General features: G+C 31.3%; 1 protein-coding gene across 5 annotated transcripts; it reads right to left on the bottom strand.

The window, feature by feature from the left end:
- Positions 1-6,973: 6,973 nt before the first annotated feature.
- On the bottom strand, positions 6,974-25,895 carry LOC134697093 (serine/threonine-protein kinase PLK4-like). 5 transcript variants are annotated; one of them, XM_063559132.1, is made up of 17 exons: positions 25,693-25,895; positions 16,379-16,570; positions 14,917-15,031; positions 14,550-14,662; positions 14,192-14,280; positions 13,741-13,973; positions 13,138-13,196; positions 12,647-12,897; positions 11,761-12,418; positions 11,307-11,551; positions 11,005-11,120; positions 10,672-10,749; positions 10,033-10,166; positions 9,584-9,790; positions 9,075-9,317; positions 8,684-8,790; positions 6,974-8,338 (listed from the first exon to the last, which is right to left on the bottom strand). In XM_063559132.1, the coding sequence occupies exons 1-17, from the start codon at positions 25,726-25,728 to the stop codon at positions 8,221-8,223; spliced, it is 2,994 nt and encodes a 997-aa protein (XP_063415202.1). In that variant the 5' UTR covers positions 25,729-25,895; the 3' UTR covers positions 6,974-8,220. The 5 variants fall into 5 exon arrangements, with proteins under 5 accessions (XP_063415202.1, XP_063415203.1, XP_063415200.1 ...); XM_063559133.1 differs by lacking the exon at positions 25,693-25,895 and adding an exon at positions 18,303-18,405; XM_063559130.1 differs by lacking the exon at positions 25,693-25,895 and adding an exon at positions 16,712-17,269.
- Positions 25,896-25,919: the final 24 nt, after the last annotated feature.

The following is a 25,919-nucleotide window of genomic DNA, read 5'->3' as shown; positions in this document are numbered from 1 at the left end:
AACTGACAAGCATTCTGGTCAAGCAGAAGACAAAAAAAAAATATACTGAATGCAAAGTCCCACATACCTTAACGATTATACTGTTAAATTTTGAAAAAAGTAATGATTGATCGAGTTGAAAAACTACAATAAATTTGTTTGCGCTTTGTGCATTTGGGTGGGAAAAAAAGTTCTAACTAAGAAAAAAAAAAACCCGCCCCCTTCCGTTTTTGAAGTTAAATGGTTGCTGCCTTAGTATAGTGTTAAACTAAAAAAACATTCCGAAGTATATGAAAGTATGTCTTATTTATTTGTTGTCGTTGGGTCGCTGTTTCGGATGAACATTTAACGTTGAGGCACAGACCATTTATCTATTTTTTGGGGCGCATATATAGTGTTTCTTTTATCATTACGCGAAAATTCATTTCATTATTTTAATTAAAAACAACCTATCATTTCAATACATACAGGAAGAAAAATCCATCAAAATGAAGTGGATGAGGTGGATAATATTTACCAATTATGAAAAGACACAATCTAATTTTTTTTTCACGTCCCCTCCTGCATGTCTAATAGGAGTTTTTCCGACTCTCAAAATGTTTATAAAATAGAAGCTAATAATTAGATACTCAGGTTCGATCCGCCATTTTCTACATTTGAGAATGCCTGTATCAAGTCAGGGATATCACAGTTGTTGTTCGTTGGTTTGATGTGTTTTGATCATTGATTTTTCCATTTGATTATGGACTTTCTGCTTTGAATTTTCCTCGAAGTTTAGAGTTTTTGTTATTTTACTTTTTACGAATGCTGTGCTGAATTCATGATTTTAAGATTTTAATATATTTCTAACATGTGTGCTAACATTAAAGCAAAATTCTCTGAAAGTTTATTTTATAATAATTTTATTTGCAAAATACACCCATTTGTGTCAAGCAAACACAAACATTTGTTGAATCGTTCTGTAAATTGTGTAAAGTTATAGCTAAAAATAATGCAAAATATAATATTAAAAAATTATGGCTTACCTTAATTCGTTTAAACAATAATTCTGTCTTGTAATATCTCTTTGTGTTGTGTCTGTATATCCTGTAACTTTGTATATGTTTCTAAAACTGGCATAGCGTGCTACTTATATATACAACGTAAACGAATGTTCTCGGATAATCAGGAGTTTCTATTTTTATCTCGAAGACTCTCGTTTATCATCGTACTTACGAGAGATGACGTCCGAAGACATCGAACGTTAATCAAAATATGGGTTTTCTATTCTTAGATTGATAAACGTAAATGTTCTAAAAATAAGTGTAAGTGTAGTCTTTCGAGTATGTTGTCGAATTAACGCGTTTATTCAATAAATGAATAATTGTTGCGTAGTTATGAATTTGTTAAATATAAAAAGGATTGTTAGAGGCAAGGTAGTAGAAGTTTGTGGAAATTGATCGCTGTGAAATTGATATAAAATCGATCGACACATAAATGTACACAATAGGAGGAATAAGTAAGAATAACAGTAAGAATCTAAAAACTTTTTATAGGAATAGGTAATTTTAGATTATTTCAACGTAAGTGAGACAGCAGCTTTTTGTGATCAAAAAGACTACGAGCAAAAAACATTTTTTTTTTTGATAATCTCATTTTTTATAGGGAGGACTTCATTTTTGTATAGGGAGATCTCATAAAACACGTTTAACGCCGCCGCATTTCAGTTGCGCCTGTACAAAGTCAGGTGCTTTTGACCTTTGTTAGTTTTGTATGGGTTTTTTTCATGCAATTTTAGTTCATTTATTTTATATGTTTCGGAGTTTAGAATGACGTCCATTTTCACTGAACTAGTAGACATTTTTGTTTAGGGGCCAGCTGTGGACCACCTCCGGGTGCGGGATTTTCTTACTGCGTGGAAGACAAATCGGTTGTCTTGGGCTGTTTTCTGCTCTTTGGTTGGGTTGTTGTCTCCTTGATATATTCTCAATTTCCATTCTCAATTCTATTATGTTGAACTAGCTCTCGAGTGTGCAATTTGATAGTGTCGTTGGGGTGCTGTTCCATTGACATATAAAAATTATATCGCCAGAGACATATAATACATAGAGAATAATACATGGCAAAATCCGTATCATATGTCGTATCATCCCGAGACATCAATATCAGCCCGAGGGCCCTTAGGCCCGAGGGATGATATTGGTCGAGGGTGATACGGCATGTGATACGGATTTTGCCATGTATTATACGCTTTATCATATATTTCAACAGAAGAGTTTTATATTATATGAACTGTTTTCTGATCCATAGCACTGGGTTACCTTCAGTTCTGCTTTTGTCTTGTTTCAAAGCTTTAAAATAACTGCTCAATTATTTATACGAAGCACCTAGGTTACCTTACAATCTGTTGTTTTGAAAATATTTTGTTTATTATTGTATTATTGAGTGTTTTGTATTTTTTATAGTTGAATTTAGTGTGCCGAAAAAATTGTTGTAAAAACTTGATGTTCGTGACGTTACATACCAAACAATGACGTCATTAAAAAAATTACCTATTTTTTTTTTTTTTTTTTTTTTTAAATATTTAAAAAAAAAAAAAAAAATTTTAATAGAAAAAAAATTCTTAAGCAAAAAAAAACCCAAAAAAACTGACTTAAGTTTAAAAAAAAAAAAAAAAAAAAAAAAGGTGCGATACGGGTTTTACCATGCGATACGGGGTATGCGATACGGGTTTAGCCATGCGATACGGGGTATGCGATACAGGGTAGGTGATACAGACTGGAAAAAAGAACCTTTATTAGATATACAAAATAGCTGTATTTTGTACTAAATATATGATAAATTATTTTATCATATGTTTAGTAGTAAATACAGTAGTTTTGCATATGTGATAAATAGCCTGCTGTTTAATCCATATCGCGCAACTTTGATGCGCACCCTTTATCGCATACCCTTTATCACACCCCTACCCTTTATCGCATCCCTACCCTTTATCACACCCCTACTTTTTTTTTTTTTTTTTTTTTTACATAAAGTCAGTTTTGGTTTTTTTTTGCTTATGAAAAATTTTCCTCAATTTTTTTTTATGACGTCTTTGTTTGGTATGTGACGTAACGAACGTCGTTTTCATATTGTATGTGACGTCAAGAACGTCAAAAAAAATTCTTATTTTTTGGCACACTAAATGCAATTATAAAAAATACAAAAATAAACAAAATATTTTTAAAACAACAGCACGTAAATTGTAAGGTAACCAAGGTGCTTCGGATTAGTAATTGAGCAGTTCTTTTTTAAGGCCATTGAAACAAGACAAAAGTAGATCTGAAGGTAACCCAGTGTTATGAATTAGAAAACAGTTCATATAATACTCTTCTGTTGAAACATATGATAAAGCGTATAATACATGGCAAATCCGTATCACATGCCGTATCACCCTCGACCAATATCATCCCTCGGGCCTAAAAGGCCCTTGGGCTGATATTGATGACTCGGGATGATACGACATATGATACGGATTTTGCCATGTATTATTCTCTATATATGTCTCTGATATCGCATATAATTTAGTGATATATAGTGTTCTTTAATCTACATGAGGGTCTGGATGGGGTTTACAGAAAAAAAGAATAATGAGCAAAAAAGGAGAAATAAAGACCAAACTTGATAATAAAGAAAAAATTAAAAAAAAAATCTCTGAAAATTAAAAAATGAAGAACCCCAAATCCAGGCCCTCATGCATGTTTTCTATCTCAAAGGGACAGGGTGGATGATTAACCAGTTTCTCGGACACATTTGAATAAAATAAAAAAGAAGACATGCATGGTTTTCAGGTACATAAAGAATTGATACAGGAGCCTGTAATTCGGTGCATGGTTGTTGTTGGTTTCTGTCTTGTCATATTTGTTTTTCGTTTATTGGTTTGTCATTTACAGCCAACTGAACATGGAGTTGTCAGTTTTCTTCGTCTTTGGTTTTTCGTTTTTTGCCATGGAGTTGTCAGTTTTCCTCGTCTTTGGTATTTCGTTTTTCGCCATGAAGTTGTCAGTTTTCTTCGAATTTGGTATTTCGTTTTTTTTTGCCATGGCGTTGTCAGTTTTCTTCGTCTTTTGTATTTCGTTTTCTGCCATGGAGTTGTCAGTTTTCTTCGTCTTTGGTATTTCGTGTTTTGCCATGGAGTTGTCAGTTTTCTTCGACTTTGGTATTTCGTTTTTTGCCATGGAGTTGTCAGTTTTCTTCGTCTTTTGTATTTCGTTTTTTGCCATGGAGTTGTCAGTTTTCTTCGTCTTTAGTATTTCGTTTTTTTGCCATGGAGTTGTCAGTTTTCTTCGACTTTGGTATTTCGTTTTTTGCCATGGAGTTGTCAGTTTTCCTCGTCTTTGGTATTTCGTTTTTCGCCATGAAGTTGTCAGTTTTCTTCGAATTTGGTATTTCGTTTTTTTTTGCCATGGCGTTGTCAGTTTTCTTCGTCTTTTGTATTTCGTTTTCTGCCATGGAGTTGTCAGTTTTCTTCGTCTTTGGTATTTCGTGTTTTGCCATGGAGTTGTCAGTTTTCTTCGACTTTGGTATTTCGTTTTTTGCCATGGAGTTGTCAGTTTTCTTCGTCTTTTGTATTTCGTTTTTTGCCATGGAGTTGTCAGTTTTCTTCGTCTTTAGTATTTCGTTTTTTTGCCATGGAGTTGTCAGTTTTCTTCGACTTTGGTATTTCGTTTTTTGCCATGGAATTGTCAGTTTTCTACGTCTTTGGTATTTCGTTTTTTTGCCATGGAGTTGTCAGTTTTCTACGACTTTGGTATTTCGTTTTTTGACATGGAGTTGTCAGTTTTCTTCGCCTTTGGAATCTTCCGATTCTCTTTTATTTAGTACATGCATAATTAGTTTGACGAAGATTGATTGATTGTTGGTGTATTAACAGCACTTTCAAGCGCCACTTTTGGGCTATTTCGTGGCAGCCAGTTTTTATTGGCGGAGGAAGCCGGAGTACCCGGAGAAAACCACCGACCTTCGATAGGAAAACTGACAATCCTAATCAATTTAGATTAGAGTCAAAGTGCACCCGCACGAGCAGGGTTCGAACTCACTACCTCAGTGTTGACGGGCTAGTGATTACATTAGTAGAACTACTTAGACCACTTGGCCACCAGTTTGCATGCAGAAGATTGGTCTACTCAACTGATTTGTAACTTATTACCAATGGTTTGATTGGTTGATTTATTAATTCAATTTGATGTCCAGCAAAAAATATTAATAATACTCGTGTTAGATAACATATAAATGAAATAACTCTGTATTGTTATAAACACTCTTAAAATCATATATTTAATGTGCAACTAAAATGATAACACTATGCAGCGAGATATATCACCCTACACGGATACATTATTCAGACTCCATTCTCATTAGTCTTTGACCTTACTCCTAAATGCTGCATTCTTACTGGAGAAGCTGACCTTACTCCTTAATGCTTCATTTTTACTTGAGAAGCAGCAAATACCTATTCGGTGGAGGTTACAAGCTCCAGTCCTTGAGGCAAAAATGCTACCATGAGCAGTGGCAGATCCAGAAATTGTCATAAGGGGGGACCACTCCAGTCATGCCTCAGTGATACACTCCCACCCCCAATAAATCTGTCTCTGATGAGTCCAAAATTATGTTTCAATAGTTTGACATATTATTCATTTTGTATGCTCTATCATCTGCTTGTTATGATCAGAATACAAAGTTTGATAATGACAGATAAGAAGTCCAATTATTTCATTTTTACTGAATTCAGTGAGGTTAATATACACCATAACATAAAACACATAAAAATTCTTAGTTTTGTAGTTATTTGACAACTTTAACATAAAATGGCTGTCTCTATATATAACAGTTCATAGTGTTGATAAACTAGAATTCTTATTAAAAACAAATGGGAGTTACATGAATTACTTGTATTTCGATAGCAGACAGACTCAACCTGGGTCCTTGGTCATAAAGCTTACTCAGTATTAAGTTCAAAATATGTGCTTGAAACACCAAATCCAGTATTAGGATTGTTTGAATTCTGAGTCCGAGTACAGTTATCATATGACTGCAAGGCCAAGTGTCACAAGTCATTTTGTGAGGTATTTTTTGGGTTCTAAGAACTGATCGGATTTCTAGTCCTTTCACCTGATTTTTTAATGTTGTACTGTTTCAGCAATGTCCTAGTTTTGTCAAGCAAACATTTTTAATCCAGTCACATATTTTATATGTCCCATTAGTGTCCAGTGGTTTCAATTTGCCATAGTTGTTTTTTGTTATATTTTATTTGCCTAAACATGGTTTTCTTCTTTTAGAATTGTTTCATATGTTGTTATCTTGTGTAGTGTTATTGCCTTCTCTACAGTATGAGTTTTGCCCATTGTTGAAGCGTGAACTGTGTCCTGTAGTTGTTTACTTCCTACAAATTTCATATAGGATTGTATATGTACTTTTGTTAAACCATGAAATCAAATATCAATGAAAATGCCATTTTTCCTTAATCCAAGACAATAAATGAACCCACAGTCCATTTAAGGTGGTACCTAGCACTACAGGGAGATAACTCTGAAAAATCAGCTAAACGTTTTAATTACGTTGTGTTGTTAAATGAATATTAAGCTTCTCAATGACCAAAATAAGTGTTTGTCAAACTGCAATATGACCAGTGTAATTTTTCTAATAAAACGGTTGGTTCAAATTTTCTGAAATTTTTATATTTTTGTAAAAGGGTTAAAGTAAATACTTTGTCAAAATTTTAAGAAAATTAAACGAGTCAAATTAATTTTATTTTAAGTGGTTGGTACCACCTTAATTTAGATTCAGGGGTTTTACTGAGATTGACAACAGATGATGTTTGGAAAAACATTCCCCTTTGCTCTTTGCCAGACTTCAAATGTTTTTTGTTGTGACGCTAACAAATACCTGTTGTTTTTTTATTACTTCCTTCAATGCAGTCAAACTAGATGTAAAAATTACCCATCTTTGTTTAGCAAATAAAAATCAATATACAATATTATTATACTCTCAATTTTATTTCTTTAAGACTAGTTTTTCTTCAATATATAAATGCATAAATAGAATAAATTAGTTTTCAGATGAATATCCCAACTTAACAAAAATAAAGAAGCCAACAATTCTATAAAGTGAAGTTCAAATTGATATAAGGATGAACACTGAACATTTTTATACTCAATACTATTATTTAGGCTTGAGAAAAAAATGTTTGTGTTAACCTGAAGCAAGTGAGAAAATTCTGTAATGGCTGACTAAGTGTATAGCTTAAACATAGTATATTTGATTTTTTTTTTATCTTGTGATCACTTAACAATGTTTTTGGAGAATTTATAACAAAGATAACTCTTGAAGTAGGTAAATACAGTTTATGTGTTGCAGAGCATGATTTTCCAAATAAATTCTCAAGAAAAGCAATAACTGTTGAAGTACTCTTGAAGAGCAGAACTGATTTTAAACTGACTCATTATACAAAATAAACAGATTTTAAGTAAGGCAAACTCACTTTAAAAAAACTGATGCGGAGCCATATTTACCAATTAAATTGCAAATTAGCTGATTTTAAGTAATAAGGCAGTTTATTTCAGGTAATAGAAAGGATAATAGGTTTTTCTTACAAGAATTGTTGGCTTTCGAATAACAAACATTTCATTTAAAATAAAATATTTGAATTTAAAAAAAAGTTATAAAAATTTTATCTAAAAAAAAACAAACCTAAATTCAGATTGACTTGTACATGCTAAAACATTTCATCTCCGGTAAAATAATAAGAAAAGTTGCAATTTTCAGTTGTCATGGTAATTTAATACAAGTAAAACAAGTACAAAATAATTTAAAAACATCTAAAAATACTTTTAAAACGTCAGATAATAAATAAATTAATCTAAATGCTAAAAATAAATTAAGGTAAAAACCAAATTTAAACAAGAATATGGGATATTCAAGTAAAACAAGCACTAATAATCTAGTATGAACAATAACAAAGAGATTCTACACAACAAATACTATACACTAATATCTACATGTCTGTACACAATAAATGCAAAGAGTCTATACATATATAAGTCTATGTACGGAGGTATACAAGTAAAAAGTCTAGAGAGACACAGAATGAGCAGCTGCCTGTTGAGTCATCACAGGAACAATTCTGACACTACTATACATATCACAGCACTAGAGAAATCCTGACCGAGGTCATGGACGAGGACGGATATGGCACTCTATGGAATGTTTTTAAAACAGGTCTCCTCAGCGTGGGGTCATTACTGAAGATGTTGGTGAGTCCTGCAGTAAATGTTCTAACACCAATGGGACCTTTTCCAGTCTTGCTCGCACAATATCGGGTAAAATGTCTGTTCTTTGGAATCTAAAATATAAGAGAATAAAACATAAGTATATTGTAAAGTCAAAATTTTATAATTAAAAAAAATTTACTTTGTAAGATTATATATTCTCTGATTTTCTTAATTACATTGTCAAAATAATTACTAGCTTTTAACAGTACAACTTGATAATTCTACTTGTGATTCTATTCAACTTATCTTTATACAATCTCTTCTTTACCAATAATTTTATTAAAATAATTCTTATATAAATGCATATATGAACTCAGTTAATATCCACTTTTTAATAAATTTTTTTGATAAATAACGACAAATTCTAATAATTGCTTCAGATTTAAGATTACACTTCTTATTTGAGAGAAACTTACCTATAAAGTTTTCCTTGACAGTCAATATATTTGACATTTGTTGTAGAAGACTTGACACCAAGCTGGGTTCCGTCATTGAATTTTACCCATATTTCTCCATTAGAGTGCTGCAAAATAAAATATAAAGCCATTAGAAATATGTTTCCACAAAATTTATAAATCTTGCATTTGTAAAAAGAAAGAAAAAAATGTCTGTTTTCAAAAGTTCAATTATTTGATAAAAGAAAAAAATAATTCTTAAAATTATTATTGTCTCTTTAAATTACCAATATAAATTTTCTAAAAATTGATAATGATAAAGGTTTAATGATGAAGAAATTAATTCAGAATTTAAATTAATTTTAAAATATTGTGTAATTTTTTTAATTCAAGACAAGGAAATGATATGTACCTTTGACGCCCATCCAATATCTTGCACGAAAACTTGTTTAAGAACATCTCTGGTGACTTTGCGTAGCTGACTTGAACCATTGAGACTTGAGGTGGGACTAACACCACCATTGCTGACTGTTGATTTCTCGTTGACAGACTTGGACTTTAGAGTTACGTCCCTTGATGTGTCAGATGGTGCTGTTTCCACTCTGCTTGTACAGTCTGTTACAGCGCTTACTACTGTGCCGTCAAATGAAGACATCTAAAAAGAAGGAAGAATATTGTTAGATATTTTTGTACATCTAGAAATACATTTATTTAGTGACTAAAACATTGCAAATAAGAAATTGTCCATGTTTATGTTGACTTATTTGTATTACAGTAAAACTGAAAACTTTTTTTTGGAAGATAACTTTGAAATTTGTTTACAACAGCAATTTCAATGTATTTTCTAATTCTTTTGTTAAAATAATTCTGACAATTGTTTGACAATAATGAAGTAAAGAATTACTCAGATTAAAAACTTACTGTAGCGTGTCTGTTGGAGTCTGATGAAGGATTGCTGTTGATTTCTACTGCCAGGGAACTGCCTGCCCCTGTTGATGGAGAGGAATCATTTAAATTTGGACCGTTTGGTCGTCTACCAATGATCACTGGGAAGAGCTGCTCTCTTAACCCACATCGGCTGTGTACAGAACTGATTACCCTGTCTATTTCTTCACACTGTTGCCGACACTAAAAATAAACAAAGAATGAACAATTAAATGTCTAGTTATTTATTTTTATTCAAATTATTTTTAAAATTACTGAAGTAAAATTGAATTTTTTTATTTTTTTATTTTTTTTTAAATAAAAAATTCTCGTCAAGTTTTTACAGCTTTAAGTTTTTTCTATTTACATGTTCATTTAGAAAAAAGATGAATACTTTTTCAATCTTCAAATAATAATTTTAGGACTTCTATTTTAAGTGAACATACCTGTTTGACATATTCTAACAATTGTTTGGTATCTTCAGCCAGTCTCTGGGCTGTTTCCTCTGAATCTAGCACCAAGGATGTCCCAGTTTTCTCAATAATTCTCATACTACTAGAACTCATTGTGAATTTAGCACCTGAAAAATTAAAACAAACCCCATTAAAATATGAAATAAGAAACTTAAAACATAGAAAATTTACAGCAATTCATATACTTTCATCAGTTTTGGGTGTGTTTATAAATTTAAATGATGATTTCAATATATCTTACATGATTCATTTTAGTTCTAATTTTGATTTCAATGTTTTCATTTTTTCCATTGTTCTTAATTTAATTTAATTTTTTTAAATATAAAGAAATTTCAGAATTTTAAATTCATAGGCATAAAAAATATGAGAAAAATTACTACAATGTGCCAAAAAAGCCAGAAGTATCAGATTTCCCATATATATAGTGTTAAAAAGAAAACAGGAGTACAATATACACACTGTGAGCTATAAAGCATGAAAATACCATGTGCAAAAAAGGTGGGAAAAAAAATCACACACAACATTAATTCTGGTAAAATGTGAGAGGAGTGAGTATGCACATCTATAAAGAAAGTAGTTCTGGTTAGCTATAGCCACAATGTGTCGACTTACTCCACGAAGGGACAAATGGATACGGTCTGGACTCCATTAAATCGCTTAGACTATCATCGTCTTCCAAAGGATGGGAGCCTTTACAAAACATTTATCATGTTAATATTTCAGAAAACTTCATCAAACGTTAATAAATCTATATATGTATATATATTTCAATCATTCAAAGATATATATGGGGAGAACAAACTCGTGCAGAAGACTTCATTCGTAAAACATAAACATTCACAATTTATATAGTTCACTCTTGTAACATAAAAATTAGTAATTTTAATATTGAACAATTATTTTCAAAAAAGATAACATATACATGTTTCAATTTTCAAAACCTACCATCATAAAATACTGCTTCAAAGTCTGGAGATGGACTGTTTTCCATCAACATACATTTGGCTTTCTGTGTATACATAGTTATCTTTGGAGTCTTGGATCTCACCAGTTTGACAAATCTATAAATAAAAAGTTCTTTTATTACAAATGTTTGACCTTTAGTTAAAGTTTTTTTTTCTTTCTTTTAATTAAATTAAACAAGTTTGGGATCATGAATTAATCTTACAAGAATAATTAAATAAAAACAATTATTTCTAGAAAGGAGTCAGTAGAAGATTCAAACAAATGAAAGGGAAGACAATTACCTTGCTGCATACTGGTACTTCTTCCAATACTTTTCAGGTAACAGATCAAATACAAATGATTTGATTGGTTCAGTTGGCAGAGCAACAGGTTCTTCTCCAACTGGTTCCCCTTTGCCTCTGTTTGGCTGGTAAACATTGATTTTCTGACCATCAACAGATATCACCATGACTTCAACAACCTTTTCAACCTTTTGCTTCAGTTTGACAAATTCCATGCAAACTTCTCCCGATTCTAAAATGTTGACCTGTAAAACAAAATATAACCATCTTTACAATTCATAACAACAAAGTATTTATTACCAAATATTGAAAACAAAGAGAATGTTTTACTTTCTATGCAAATTATTTTTCAACTTAAATTCTCAAAGAAATATTTTTCTTTTAAGCATCTGAATCTTAATGATTATTAAAAAAATTTCATTTCATAATTACACTGCTATCTATATAAACTTACAATGGCATTTCTCGTTCTTTGTCTGATTGGTCGAAGACGAATGGCAGTTAATGGCAATACAACATCTCTAATTGTTTTTGTTGTTGAGCTAGAAGCTTCCTCTACCGATCGTTGTGATTTAATTTCTACTTTAGCACCTTGCGAATTACAGTTAGAATCTTCTTCATCATTATCGAGGAAGTTTTCTAACGATCGACTGCGTCCATATTTTTTCATCTGACTGTGTTGTCGTTCCATATTTTTTACACTGTCTTTAGATTTTTCATGCCAACTGCCATGTTGACCAGTCGAGTGACTGTCACTATCAAAATTGAGTATTTTCTTTGTATTGTGTAGACTAAATTCATCTTGAGATGAAACGTCAGAGGCTACGGAAGGTTTGCTGATGTCGGTATGACTTGGTTTGTCGTTGCTATGCAAAGACATGCTACAGGACCAGCCTGACGAGTTACTTGGTGTGTTGGCACGATCTTGATATTTTGCTGGATCAAACTGTTGACCAGCACGGTTGTTTTGTTGCTCAAGGTAATTCTCCATTTGTTTAGCTTTGAATAGTCTTTCTTGAGCTTTATCTTGGTTAGTATTCCTAAGGAAATGTCCAGAATCACCCTGCTGCTGTTGTTGTTGGTTCATTTGCATTCTTGCTGCTTCACGTTCACTGAAAATAAAGAAAATCATTGATTAATACTAGTCTTAACAATTCTTTAAATTTTCTTATTTATAAATGTCAGAAATGGAACGTTTGCCAATAAATATGCTTTATATTCAATGAGTGCAGCAAAATAAATTATGGAAATCATAATTTTTATATTTTTTTTATAATTTCAGTCATAAGTAGTTTAATATTTCTTTTAACGTTTTTAAAAAGTATAATTGATATGCCTACCTATCCCTTAGTCTAACTGGAGGAGATGGTGGATGCCTCAATTGTGGCGTATTTGGTCCAGAAAAAAGGTTCAAATCCTCAGAATTCTTTGAGTATTTGTCTTTCTTCAATTGGTCCTCGTCACCTTCAGAGATTCCAGATTCCATAGGGAATGCTGGGAAGGGGCGGGGCCTTGTTGACACCCTGGATGCTGTGGTAGAAATAGTTGCCATGGTTCCTCTACCACTGTCTATAGATGTCTCACCGAAATTCTATGAATAGAAAATATCATCATTAAATTATTTCAGTTACAAATCTTGAAATTTTTAAAACTTTGTTAAAAGAATTACTCTTTATACTATGTTTTTTTAATCAGTTTTAATATCAAGTAAATCTAGATTTTTTAAATTCTCTTTTTTTTTGTTTAGTATCAAACAAGATAAACTAGACAAAGAAAATAATATAAATGTATAAATTATATAAGCATAAGATAGGTGTTTGTAGACAATTACCTGTGGACCTTTAAATTCTGTTGATGCATATTTGGTCATGAAAGGATGATTTAGCACCTCTGAAAAATAAAATCAATAAATATTAAAACAAATAAAAACAAATCTAAAGAAAATTTAAAGGAAAAAAAATCTATTGTTAAAATTAACTTTTATCTTTATATAAGTCTGTGTACCTAAGCTTAACATCTTGTAACTTTTAACAGTGAAATGATTAAAACAAATAATTTCCAGTATAAATATATGAGTAAATGATAGTCATGTTTATTCTTGTTTCAAAAACTTTCCTTGACAAATTTTAAACTATTGAATATGATTAAGGGGTATAAAATATTAATTAATTGATGGAATATAGTCAATGGTTGGACTAATTTAATTTCCAATGACTTCAAGTACCTTAATTGGATAATATAATTAACTGAACATGTGTTTAATTTTAAAAAAAAATTTAATTTAATTTAAATAAACAAATAAATGAATTACTAAAAATAATTTAAAAATATACAGCAAAGATTTTGAACTAAATACAAATTTTAATTAATTTTTTTTGAAATATTTTCTTCATACTTCTCCCCCTCCCCCCAATATAAAATCTTTTCTACATACCTGGTAAATGAATTCTATCTTTGGGATTTTTCTTTAACAATGACTGTAAGAGGTCTTTGGCCTCTTGTGACAAATGATCGGGGAGATCAAATGCTGCTGTAATAACTCTGTTCAGTGTACTCCTTACAGCATCTGTATCAAATGGAGGCTTGCCTACCATAAATGTGTACAACATACAACCCAAGGACCAGACATCAGTTTCTAAACCATGAGCTCCTCTTATGGCTATCTCACTGAAATATAAATTAAATTCATGTTAAATCTTCATAACTTAATTTCACAATGTAAAGACTACAGTTTTGCAGTGAATCTTTAAAACTTCAAATCTTTGAAGGAGAAAAGTTAATAATTTTAATTCTTTTTCTTGGCTGAAATCAGAATATGCAACATCTTAAAATTTGAGCATATTGAGTCACTATCATTTTCTTTTTCAAAATTATGATTTACTTACGGAGAAATATAATTAGGTGTTCCACACATTGTAAAATGTTTTTCTTCAGTATAGTTCAGTTGTGTAGCAAGACCAAAATCTGCTATTTTCTGAAAATATAAAAACATATAATTATTAATAATGTTAAGCTTTCCATCCAAAAAATTTAATAAATATTTTAAGTTGACTTCTTATTCGATGAGACATTTTCTTTTTTTTTTTAATATGTTTCTCTTCTTCTTACATGACATATAATCACACTTTTAATTTTTAGTTTTACATCATTTTCTTAGAAATTTAAAGACAAATCTTAAAAGAAACAAAAAGAAATGCTTAGACATGTATGAAAATAAAATGAATGATTTTAATATACACTTACAACGTCCATAGATTTTGTGAGTAGTAAATTGGCAAGAGTCAGATCCCTGTGGAGTATTCCATGAGAGTGGAGATATAACATGCCCGATACAATCTGTACCATGAAGTGTCGAGCTGAAAATATAAAGACGAAGGTTAAATAAAGTTGAACACAAAAAAATTATTACAACTTAAAACTGCAATGTTAAAAATTAGTTATTTTAAGTTTAATTTATAGAATGGGTATACTAGAGGTACGTTGAATGCAGCTAAATTTTCGAAACCCAATATTTTTATTATCATAATAGCAACTGTTTTCATCTTTTCTTGCTTAAGTTGAATAAAGCTCCATAGTTTATTTATTTTTATAAATAATGAAAAACACTAACCTTCCAGTTCAGATAAAACTTTGCAGTTGGCTTTAAGATATCTGTTGAGTTCTCCATTAGCACAAATTTCCAGCACCAAGTACACATAATTGCTGTCTTCGAAATAGTTGTACAACTGCAAGAAAAAACATACAATGTTTCAAACTTACAGGTTTAAACATGGGGGTGGCAGTTATTTAATCCATTCATATTTCCTATAGGGTTGCATAATCTGATCATAGATTTAAACGGATTACTATTGAACAATAGTTCAAAGGAAAGTTCAACTTTTCCCCTGACCTTTGATCAATTGGACACTTTAAAGTAATAAACTAAAGGTTAAATCAATACATTTAACATGCTAAGCATATTACTGCTTTAGTATTTGGTCTGGATACCATTTTGGCACATATACACAATCTGTGATTAAATTTTGAACTTTACACCTAAAAACTGACCAGTTGCAACACTGCACTTAAGGAGTAGTGCATATCTGCACAGATTTGTTCCAACCTGCACTGAAAGTTACCGGTTAATGTTCGATTATCAAATTTTTTAATGCATTCCATTATGCCAAAAAGGTTTGGCTATTTAGGTTCAAGTGCCTTTAAGACTGAATGATCAAAAGAAAAAAATGGAAAGGCTTGCAAAGGTGTGTTTGAGATTAAACTCTTCAACATCATTATAAAATTTAAAAAATTTAAGCATGTTTTTTTTCCAAAATCATTTTTTTATTCCTCAATTATTTTTCATGAAAATTAATTTCTTATTCCATATTTTTATTGTGATCTATCTTATTGAATTAAAGTAATTCATATTGTTAGCTGATTTGTTTATTGATAGGTTTGGACAATACAAGCTAAGTAATAAAGAAATTTACAGTTAATTTCTTACAACACCCAAGCCAAATGATCAAGTACTGTTTTGATAATTAACAACATACAAGCTTACTAAAACAAGCAACCTAACACCCTTACTAATCATTCCTTTTCATTAAAGTGTTTAACTAATCTCATTTCAAATGTTAATTTCATGCAATTGATGTCATTAAGGTGAGTATGGTTGACCTCATTAAGTATCTCACAAAACAGCTGATTACTCAGTAATAATGACATAAGAAATACTTTTACAACACCTTGATTAACGAGTCTGCAAGCCACCTACATAGATGATAATGTTTATAGCTATGAACAATCAATAAATGTCCCATCTTACTCATCGTCAGTTTCATCATCTCAAATCTAATATGCAATTGTACAAGTGCATCAATGATACTGACATACCCGATAATAAACATGATAAATATCTGCATACTCCAATTATTGGGAAATTAACATAGCTACAAGTGATGAAGTCACTTTGAATTAGCTCTTTATCCTTTGTGATGACAGCTTCGTCAAAAGATAACTATATAGTAGTGTAGTATATAGTACTATGATAATTTTCATAGTCAGCATTGTGTTCAAGTTAAATTTATATTTACCTCTAAAATTGCTGGATGCTTCAGTCTTGAATGAATTTCTACTTCTTTTTTCACTCTAGCAGCCATGCCAGCTGCCTTCATCAGTTTCTTGTCAATCATCTTGATGGCGACCTCTTCGCCTGTTTTGTTTGACCTTGCCCTGTACACACATGCGAAACCCCCCTTCCCCAACAAGTTCAACACTTGATAATCCTGAAAAGATAAATGATTCTGTATTAGAAGTTGCATTAACACTTAAATAAGTTAAATTCAAGGATGCATTTAACCTTCAAATTTCAAACAATCAACAAAATATTTATTTTTTTAATTATGCAAATAAGTTGACAAATTTACCTCAATGGAACCATTATCCTCATTGATACTGAAGTCACATGGTTTAATAAGTTCATCTTCATTAATTCTGTTAATTTCACACTGATCACATGAATTATCTTCAACACTCATAATGTCTATTTCATTTATAGAGAAATCACATGGCTTGCATAATTCCACAGATTTAATAACATCTAATGGTTTAAGTATTTTCTCCATGTTGGTATTGACCAAGTCAAAGAAAATTTGAGCTTTTGAAACATCACTATCAGAGAGATGATATTCCTCTAAGTTTTTGATCAACATTTTGAGATTTCATAGCTAACTGAATCCAAGCCCTGGATATATATACTATATCAAGGTTAAACATTGTCCATTTCATGTTTTTTCTTGTATCAAAACATGTATTTCACTTGTTTATTAGATTAATTACAAACTAATTAATTTAGTCCAGCAGTTAGATGATTGAAACACAATCATTAATTAATCCCTTAATTGTAATGGGTGAGTGTTCCATGTTGTTATGTGCCATGTCCGGACAGACCATGCCTAGCATGACACCTATAGTGTAATTTCAGGATTAACAGTCATGTTTAGACTTGGAAAATTTATTCACCTGTACAAGATTATTTACCTGAAGGAAATATTTAACAGTACCATACATTCTTCACATTATATCTTCAAAAGCATATAAGTTTGTTTACCCTTTAAACATTGTGTAGATTTCAAACTTTAAACTAAATTGTCTTTTTTAATTCCTAATTGATTTTTTTGATAAAAAGCTATATTGATTTCAATCTATTGTCAACAAACTTGTCACCTTTTTAACAACATTAAATATTAAACAAAATAAATTATTCAAATGTTTTAGAATTGATTATGATCTAATATTTGAACTAAACATTACCTTTTTTTTTAATTGCATGCCTAAAGTCATTGAAAGTCATATATAAATTTTATTTTGAACACACCCTTTTACTATAACAGTGAATTTATAGAGATGGATTTTTTTATCAGCATGGTTAATCCTAAACAAATATCATATTGTCAACCAATTTTATTCCATTTCTTTGTTTATAAATATGATCAAAATCATTGTTTTAATAGAAGCCTGAAACACTATAAATGATAGCTTACTGTAAAAGTGTGTGTGTATGTAGAGGGGAGGGGGGATTTCTTAATGCATTACAGTTTCATGATTAACTTTGAAAACTGTACAATTGTACAAAATTTTATTTTTTACTTCAAGTAGGCCTTTAACAGTAAGGGTTGGACTATATAAACATGACATATGTATATTTTTTTTCTGAATTATTTTGTGAATTCGACACAACACAATTATTTCAATATAAAAAAGAAGATGAGGTATGATTGCCAATGAGACAACTCTTTCTTAGGGGTTTTTCCATAGTCCAACCATATTTTTTACAAAAAGAAAAGTTGATACTAGCTAGACAATGGAGTACGTTTGTACAGAGTTGTCAGAAATAAATTTTAACCCAAAATGACAAACAAGTTTCAAATTTCAACAAGTAACTTTACAGCTAATAAAGCAAATTTTGAAAAATTAACTATTAATTTTCATTGAATAAGCTATTAATAATAAACTTACTGTAATATTTTCCATGCATGTGCATAACAATATCCACTTTTATAATAAATAAAACATATAAAAGATGGACAAACACATGGTCAAGCGTTGTCACATCTTTAATCCATAGGAAAATCCCTCTTTAATGAGCACATGAGATTTAGAAATTCTATAAAACGACGCTAACTTTTAACAAATAGCTTTAAAATTTCAATAAAAAGACTTAAAAATACTTGAGTAAATCTATGTGATCAAACATGGCTTTTAAAAAGTTATGTCAACAAGCTAAAGCGACCACGCCAAATTACTAAATAAGTAAAACTAACTGTACATTGAGTGAATTTAGAAGTTATTTAAAACCATTTAACTGTTAGGTTACAATGAACTTTGTATAAATTTACCAAATATGATGAATTTAATCAACATCATGAACATCTTAAGAAATAAATTGTCAAAATTGAATTTTGAATCAAATTCTATACATCATTTTTGAACAAGGATTTGTATAGTAACACTATTTTACAGTGAAGAATAAAATTTTGTTAGTCATTGAAAGTTATTGATTTGATACTGTAACATTGTATTTATTACTGATGTACTTGTCATGCTAATGCTCAACTCTGAATAATTCTTAGATACATGTGTTATAAACTACAATTTATCAATTTTTATTTTAGATTTTTTTTTTTAGTAATTAAGAGATGTAAATTTCTTGAGATGGAATTACACTGGAAAAATTAACAAATTTTAAATGTCTTACAGTGGCGGATCCATTAATTTTCTTAAAGAGGGGCCCTCTCCAGTCATGCTTCAGTGATTCCCTATATTATCAACCAAACTTTTCAATAAAAAAAGGGGGGGGGGGTCCCCCCAGGATCCACCTATGTTTTATTCAAATTTTTGAAATCAGACAACTTGCCTAAGGTCTGTGACCTTTTGCAAAGGTACTGGAAGACCAATAATTCTTATAAGAAAACCCTTAAATACATGCATGTATGATTTAAATTCAAGAACATTCATTGCCATCCTAATATTTAAAAGTTCTGATCCTTCCTCAGAGTTAGCGAAAAGTGGTGGTCCTCAGCATTTTACCACCAAAATTTTGCATAGGACTGATACAATTTTAGTATTTTTCAATAAAAACAATTTTAGTATTTTTCAATAAAAACAATTTTAGTATTTTTCAATAAAACTAATAGTGAGGACCAGCAGATTTTCATCAACACCACCAGGAAAAAAATAATTTCGCAAAACCTGCTTCCTACTCTGAAATAGTTTTGAAACTCTGTGAATGAAGGATATTTCTAATAACAAGCAATTTATACCAGGAACTCTTACAAATAAATATACAAGTGTTTTCAAGTCAAAGATGTGACATCTGCCCTATCATACATATTATCATCTTAGCAGTAATGACTAGGTCCATATTTTGGTATAGTGAAACCTATACAAAACGCTTGCAAAATTTTTTTAAATAGAAGAGTTGCTACTTCTATTTCCATTACATCAGACAAAGACAAGTGGAATTCATTTCCATTACATCAAACAAAGACAAGTGGAATTCTGTTATTCTGTTTTTTAAAGAGGTGTTCTGAAATAAACTGATATAAGAAGATATGCTTCAAGAGTACTACATTGTAGTGCGCAAATATTAATCTTTTTTAATTAACAGATGAAATAGTTATCAAAAGTACCAGGATTATAATTTTATACGCCAGACACGCGTTTCGTCTACATAAGACTCATCAGTGACGCTCAGATCAAAATAGTTAAAAAGCCAAACAAATACAAAGTTGAAGAGCATTGAGGACCCAAAATTCCAAAAAGTTGTGCCAAATACGGCTAAGGTAATCTACTCCTGGGGTAAGAAAATCCTTAGTTTTTCGAAAAAATCAAAAGTTTTGTAAACAGAAAATTTATAAAAATGACCATATAATTGATATTCATGTCAACACCTAAGTGCTGACTACTGGGCTGGTGATACCCACGGGGACGAAACCTCCACCAGCAGTGGCATCGACCCAGTAGTGTAAATAGTTATCAAAAGTACCAGGATGAAATGTGATCAAAATCAGAGAAACCAAGCCAGGCAGACATTTAAATCAAACAACCAAACCATACACCAAATTTAGTTGACTGATTGCTTATATAATGATTCATATAGACTTTTACTTATATAATGATTCATATAGACTTTTACTTATATAATGATCCATATAGACTTTTACTAAGTACAAAAGTGAAGTATACCAGAGAATGTTAAAGACCAAATTATGAAAACGTAACACATTGACCAGGTAATGAACCATGAAAATGATGTTGTGATCAGATAAACCCTACCAGACAGACATGTACACTTATAATAATATAATCATTCCATGTATAATATATATATATAGTCAACCTGATTGCTTATAACATCTAAGAAAGAGACTTAGCCAGGAAAACTTACATTATCATTAACCAATAAAACATGAAAGGGAGGTCAAGGTCAGATGAAGTCCTAGTGCTTATAGTATTTTAGAAGAGGAACTTAGTATTTAAACTGATTATTGACCAATTCAATAAACCATGAAAATCAGTAAGAATTTATGAATATGATACCTGTCTGACATTTTCATTAATTTTGGGCAAATATAGTTGACCTACTGCTTAGGCCAAATAAAAATATAGATGTGCCAGGGCACAGTTATATCCTGAAAAGATATTCATTTGGTAGGTCATTTTTGTTTGTTTGATGGATTATCTAAATTGGAAGAAAAGTTCTAGGGTAAGTAGGGTAACCATGGTAACTGGAGCTACACACATATTCTTATTTAACCTGAAAGTATTTGAGAAACAGACCTTAGTAAGTTACTTAATCCTTAATAACTGATCTATAAATACTGGTCAAGATCATGTGAACATTTTCTCAATTGTATCATGTAGAACTTTCAAGGAACATATCTCATTTATTGGTATTTAATGCCTTTTTCATCACTCTTGATTATTTCATGGGGATCAGTTTTTGTTGACGAATTCGAAGGAGTCTGAGAGAAGCACAAACCAGAGGCAGATTGAGGTGGGGGTGTGGCCAGGACCCCCATTTTGAGAAAAAAATTTGGTTGCTTGTATAGGGCTTCACTGGAGCTTGAAGAGATCGGGCCGGGCCCCCACTTATGAAAATTTCTGGATCCGCCACTGATATATAAGCACTGACAATCCTCAATGTTGATGGGCTCGATTCAGTTGTTGGGACTAATTAGACCACTGAAACACGAGCACAAGAGACAAAACTAAAGGGCTTGACTAAATTATATGTTGCTAGTCCTGCTCTTTTAATTGATCTGACCAGCTTATAGAAATTTGAAAACCTTTATAAATTTCCTATATTATAAAGAGCCACAACTTTAGATTGGTAAATGAATCAGAACTGTCTTCGTGTTGTGATTCTTAGCATTGTGTATGTGTTTTTTTTCCAGCTTGGAGACAGAGCAAGCAAATACATGTATATATTTTTCTGCCTCATCAAAACAATTTTATGAGGGATCTTTTAGCAAGTGTACTTGATTCGCCCTAAATAAGCTACTGAATGATTTGTAGAACTTTCACGATAATATCCATTTACAATGTAACACCTGAATGTTTAAAGCTGTTATCAAATTTCCTTTCAATCTTTTTAAGTACTAGGAACTTGGGTGATAATATATAAATAATTATCAAGTGACTTCAAAAGTGGATTGTTCAGACTTAGTTTTAATCTATGTAAAATTGTTAACTTTCGATTGTTTGAACAATATTTTTATTTACTGGCACCAGTATTTTCCGTAGGCCTAGCATATTATTGATGAGTGGGTCTCATTTTTAAAGGATGGGATTGTAAACTAATGCATCCTACCATAGCCATACCCATAGTCCGAACCTCCCACCCCCAACACAAAACAAATATTAAAGAACTGTTAAATTCAATCATTTCAATGTTCTGTTTGAATTGTGACTGTTAAAGTCGAGTTTGTGAATCCAACAACCCCCCAATGGAAATTCCTGGCTACAGGCCTGATAGCTATGTATGTAGCTAAATATGGTAATTTTCAGTCTATTTTTAAATTTTACTAACTTGAGGGTGAACATCAATATTCAATTGTTAACATTGAAGTTACAGAATCCTATCAATGCTGATTGGAAATTTATTTGTACAGATTGTCTTGCTGGGGAATAATTAAGTCAGGTCCCCCCAAAATGTCAATTTTTGTAGAGAATTGTTTTTGATCAAAACTATCTCCTTGTGGCCCCGACCTACCTAAAGATAAAAATGTATAAGTTATTATAATTACTATGGTCTTTACCATTATTACAATGACCAGCATCTGACTTCCAACACTATTGGTTATTTGTGGCATCCACTTTTTATTGGTGGAGGAAGTCAGAGAGAACCATGGATCTTCAACAGTAGAACTGTAAATCCAAGCTATAGTCTGATAGTTACACAATGTAATAGTCATAGAGAATTGAGTTGTCCACACTTGACAAAGTTGGAAGTCAAACCCCATTGTTGACAGGGTATTGAAAGTGATCAATTTGGTTGTCAAATTTTGGTAACATATCAAGATTGAACTCCCTGCTCAGCTGCTGTCAACAGTTCAGCTTGCATTGATCAGCAGAACTAAGTAATGTATGGGACTTAGGATATAGAAGAATGGTTGTTGATATTACAAATAAGACAGGATTGAGGGCAAAAGGATCATTCTATCTTGTAGAAAACATTAGGTTCTACATGTAATCTGGTAGTGATTGACAAAACTTGATATCCTAGTCAAGAGATATTGGAGTTGACTGCACCTGTCAAGTGCAGGGCTAGAACTAACAACCTCAGTGTCAACTGGCTAGTAAAAGAGGAGAAAAACAAAATAAAACCATGTAAATGTTTGTCAACAGAAGTGAAGTGTGAAAAATAAGAAGTGTCTAGACCATTTGATGAGACATTTAGAGTCTCTGAAAACACAGTAACTGCAAACCACCTGTGCAAGTGTTCTTTCCTTCATTTTGCTGTATTAAATTCCTTTCTTCAGAAAAAAAAATATAAAAACAATTAATTTAAAATTTAACTTAGTTGATTATTTAAAAAAAAAAAACACAGTTTGTTTAAGTAATATATATTATTGTATCTTTGTCTAGTGTTATATTTTGACACTCATACTGGTTCAAAACTTGAAATAAACAACACTTGCCAGTTTCAGGTGTACATGTATGTTTACCAGGTGTTAATAAGGTGAATGGTCAGTCAAATTATCAGCTTAATCAATATTTTAATTTTGCATAAGCGCATCACAGGTATGCCATTTCAAAATAACATGTACAATGTATGAAGTTATGTGGCATTATTAATAAAAAGTACAATGTCCTACACAAAACTACATTTAATTCATAATCTTTGTTTTCTCAATTTTTCCAAATATGGATTAACAATGTAAGTCCAATATAAGTCCTTAATTTAACTTGTTGGTTGGCCTCTTTTCAACTCAGTTTTATTAAACCTGGTTTGGAATTTAATGAGTTTTAACATTTTTTGGAGTTTATACATGTGCATTTGTAGGTATAAACACATACATGTATGTACCACTTAGGGGCATTACAATGTATGTTTTTTAGTCTGTGCATCCATTCATCTGTCTGTCCCGCTTCAGGTTAAAGTTTTTGGTAAAGGTAGTTTTTCATGAAATTGAAGTCCAATCATCTTGAAACAAAGTTTTTATCCCAATGTCACAGTCCACTGAGCAAAGAAAATGATAGTGGGAGTCAAGCATCCCTTGTACTATGGACACTTACTTGTTACAAAGGTATTGAAGAACTGGTGCAATTCAAATGAAACATATATAATTATTTTTTTAACAAATAGTATGATGATAGAAAGGATTCCCAAACAACCACGGTGATAACCAAAATGATTGAATAGTACAACTAGTCTAGGGTCATGAGGGTCAGGGATTAGGACATTTTATAATTCAATTACGGTCATTTTCAGATGACTTGAAACTTGAATTGAAAGTAAGGGTTCTTTTTTTTAACTGTCGAAATAACTCATATGATACATGTAGACTGATGCATAAAGTCATAGAGATATCGTTCCGGAAATTTGGAACCATAAAAACTGACCGGATTTTAAATTTTATATTCACCGGAAGTCACGTGTCGTTGGTAATTGTGGGAAATCTTTGCCAAACAAAATAAATATTCCCCCACTTCAAATGGAATCTTATCTTGTTTTATCCTTTCTTTTTGATATTTCTAGAAATATTTTACATCAATAAGCACAAAAAAGGTAACAACGTTAAAATTTCTAACCAGCAATAAATATTTCTTGTCAAAATTAGGTTTCAAAGTTCCCCCCAAAATTTGCTCTCAAACTCCAGACATAAAAAATGGCTTCGGCGTTATGACTTTGTAGCAGTGATATTGTTGGCTTTTTTCAAAACTACCTCTACCCTTTTTTATTGGGAAAATATGCGTCATTTTCATCAAATTGGGAAATTTAAAATATACCATGAATTTGACTGAAACTTCAATATACAGACCCATTTTCACAAGTCAAACCCTGCTATAAAATAAGACCCCATTTTATCAGTGATGATACATAAATAGACCCTCAAATCTGCACCTATAGTCATTTTAGGCATGAAAAATCTTTAAATGAGTGTTTTCAGTTTGTATTCATGTACAATTACTATTGAGACTGCACTAATTGGGAAAAAAATTGTCTTTTTGGGAATAATTCAAGCCATTTTTTTCTTCAAATTGGGATTCTTCTCCAGGGGAAAAAGCCTGTATTCTCCACTAATTTAAGGCAAACAATATCACTGTGTAGGAAAAGAGGGACGAAAGACACCAAAGGGACAGTCAAACTCGTAAATCTAAAACAAACTGATAACGCCATGGCTAAAAATGAACAATAGTACACATGACACAACATAGAAAACTAAAGAATAAACAACACGAACGGCGTCCCAGAAAAAAAAAAAATAGCCGTCCAAGACGTCATAATTATTTGGACTATGTGACGATTAGCCTGGAATAGTAATAAGGTGCATGTATTCCCGCATATTGAACATCTAAATTCAAAGATTTACAAATCGAAATATACTTACTTTTACTGATAACGAGACAATCATGTCAAAATGCTCAGTTCTGCAAACTGAGGATTTAGTTTTTTGTAAAGAAGTTGAAGCAAAAACCAAAACTTCAAATTCCATTTTAGCTGGACCAAATCCAATCCCCAACTGGTGTATTGATATAATTTATGGTCAGATAAGATTTGAAAAAAAAACATTTCTAATGAGAGATCGTTATTTCTTGACCAGGCCTGCAACGATCAAAAGCTTAATGACTTTCTAAGTTTTACATTTTTTTTGTTTATTTTTGATAACCTGCTACTTACATCTATTGTCTCTCCAACGCCGAATTGACCGGCCATTGTCTTTTTTAATCTGTATTAAAGTCTCTTTCCGTTAATTTTTGTAGATGAATATAAATCTGCATTGTTTACAGATAATCTGAAGATAGTGTATTCCTTTTCAAGCCTTGACACATCGTGTATTCATTTTCAAAATATTTTCTTGACGCGCCTCAACTTGAATGAGGGCAAGGCCGCATGGAATGAAATTT

Source organism: Mytilus trossulus, chromosome 14 (assembly GCF_036588685.1).
Source record: "Mytilus trossulus isolate FHL-02 chromosome 14, PNRI_Mtr1.1.1.hap1, whole genome shotgun sequence".
Classification (NCBI taxonomy): Eukaryota; Metazoa; Mollusca; class Bivalvia; order Mytilida; family Mytilidae; genus Mytilus; species Mytilus trossulus.
Note: the sequence above shows the minus strand (reverse complement) of the source record. Positions and strands in the feature narration are given on the sequence as shown.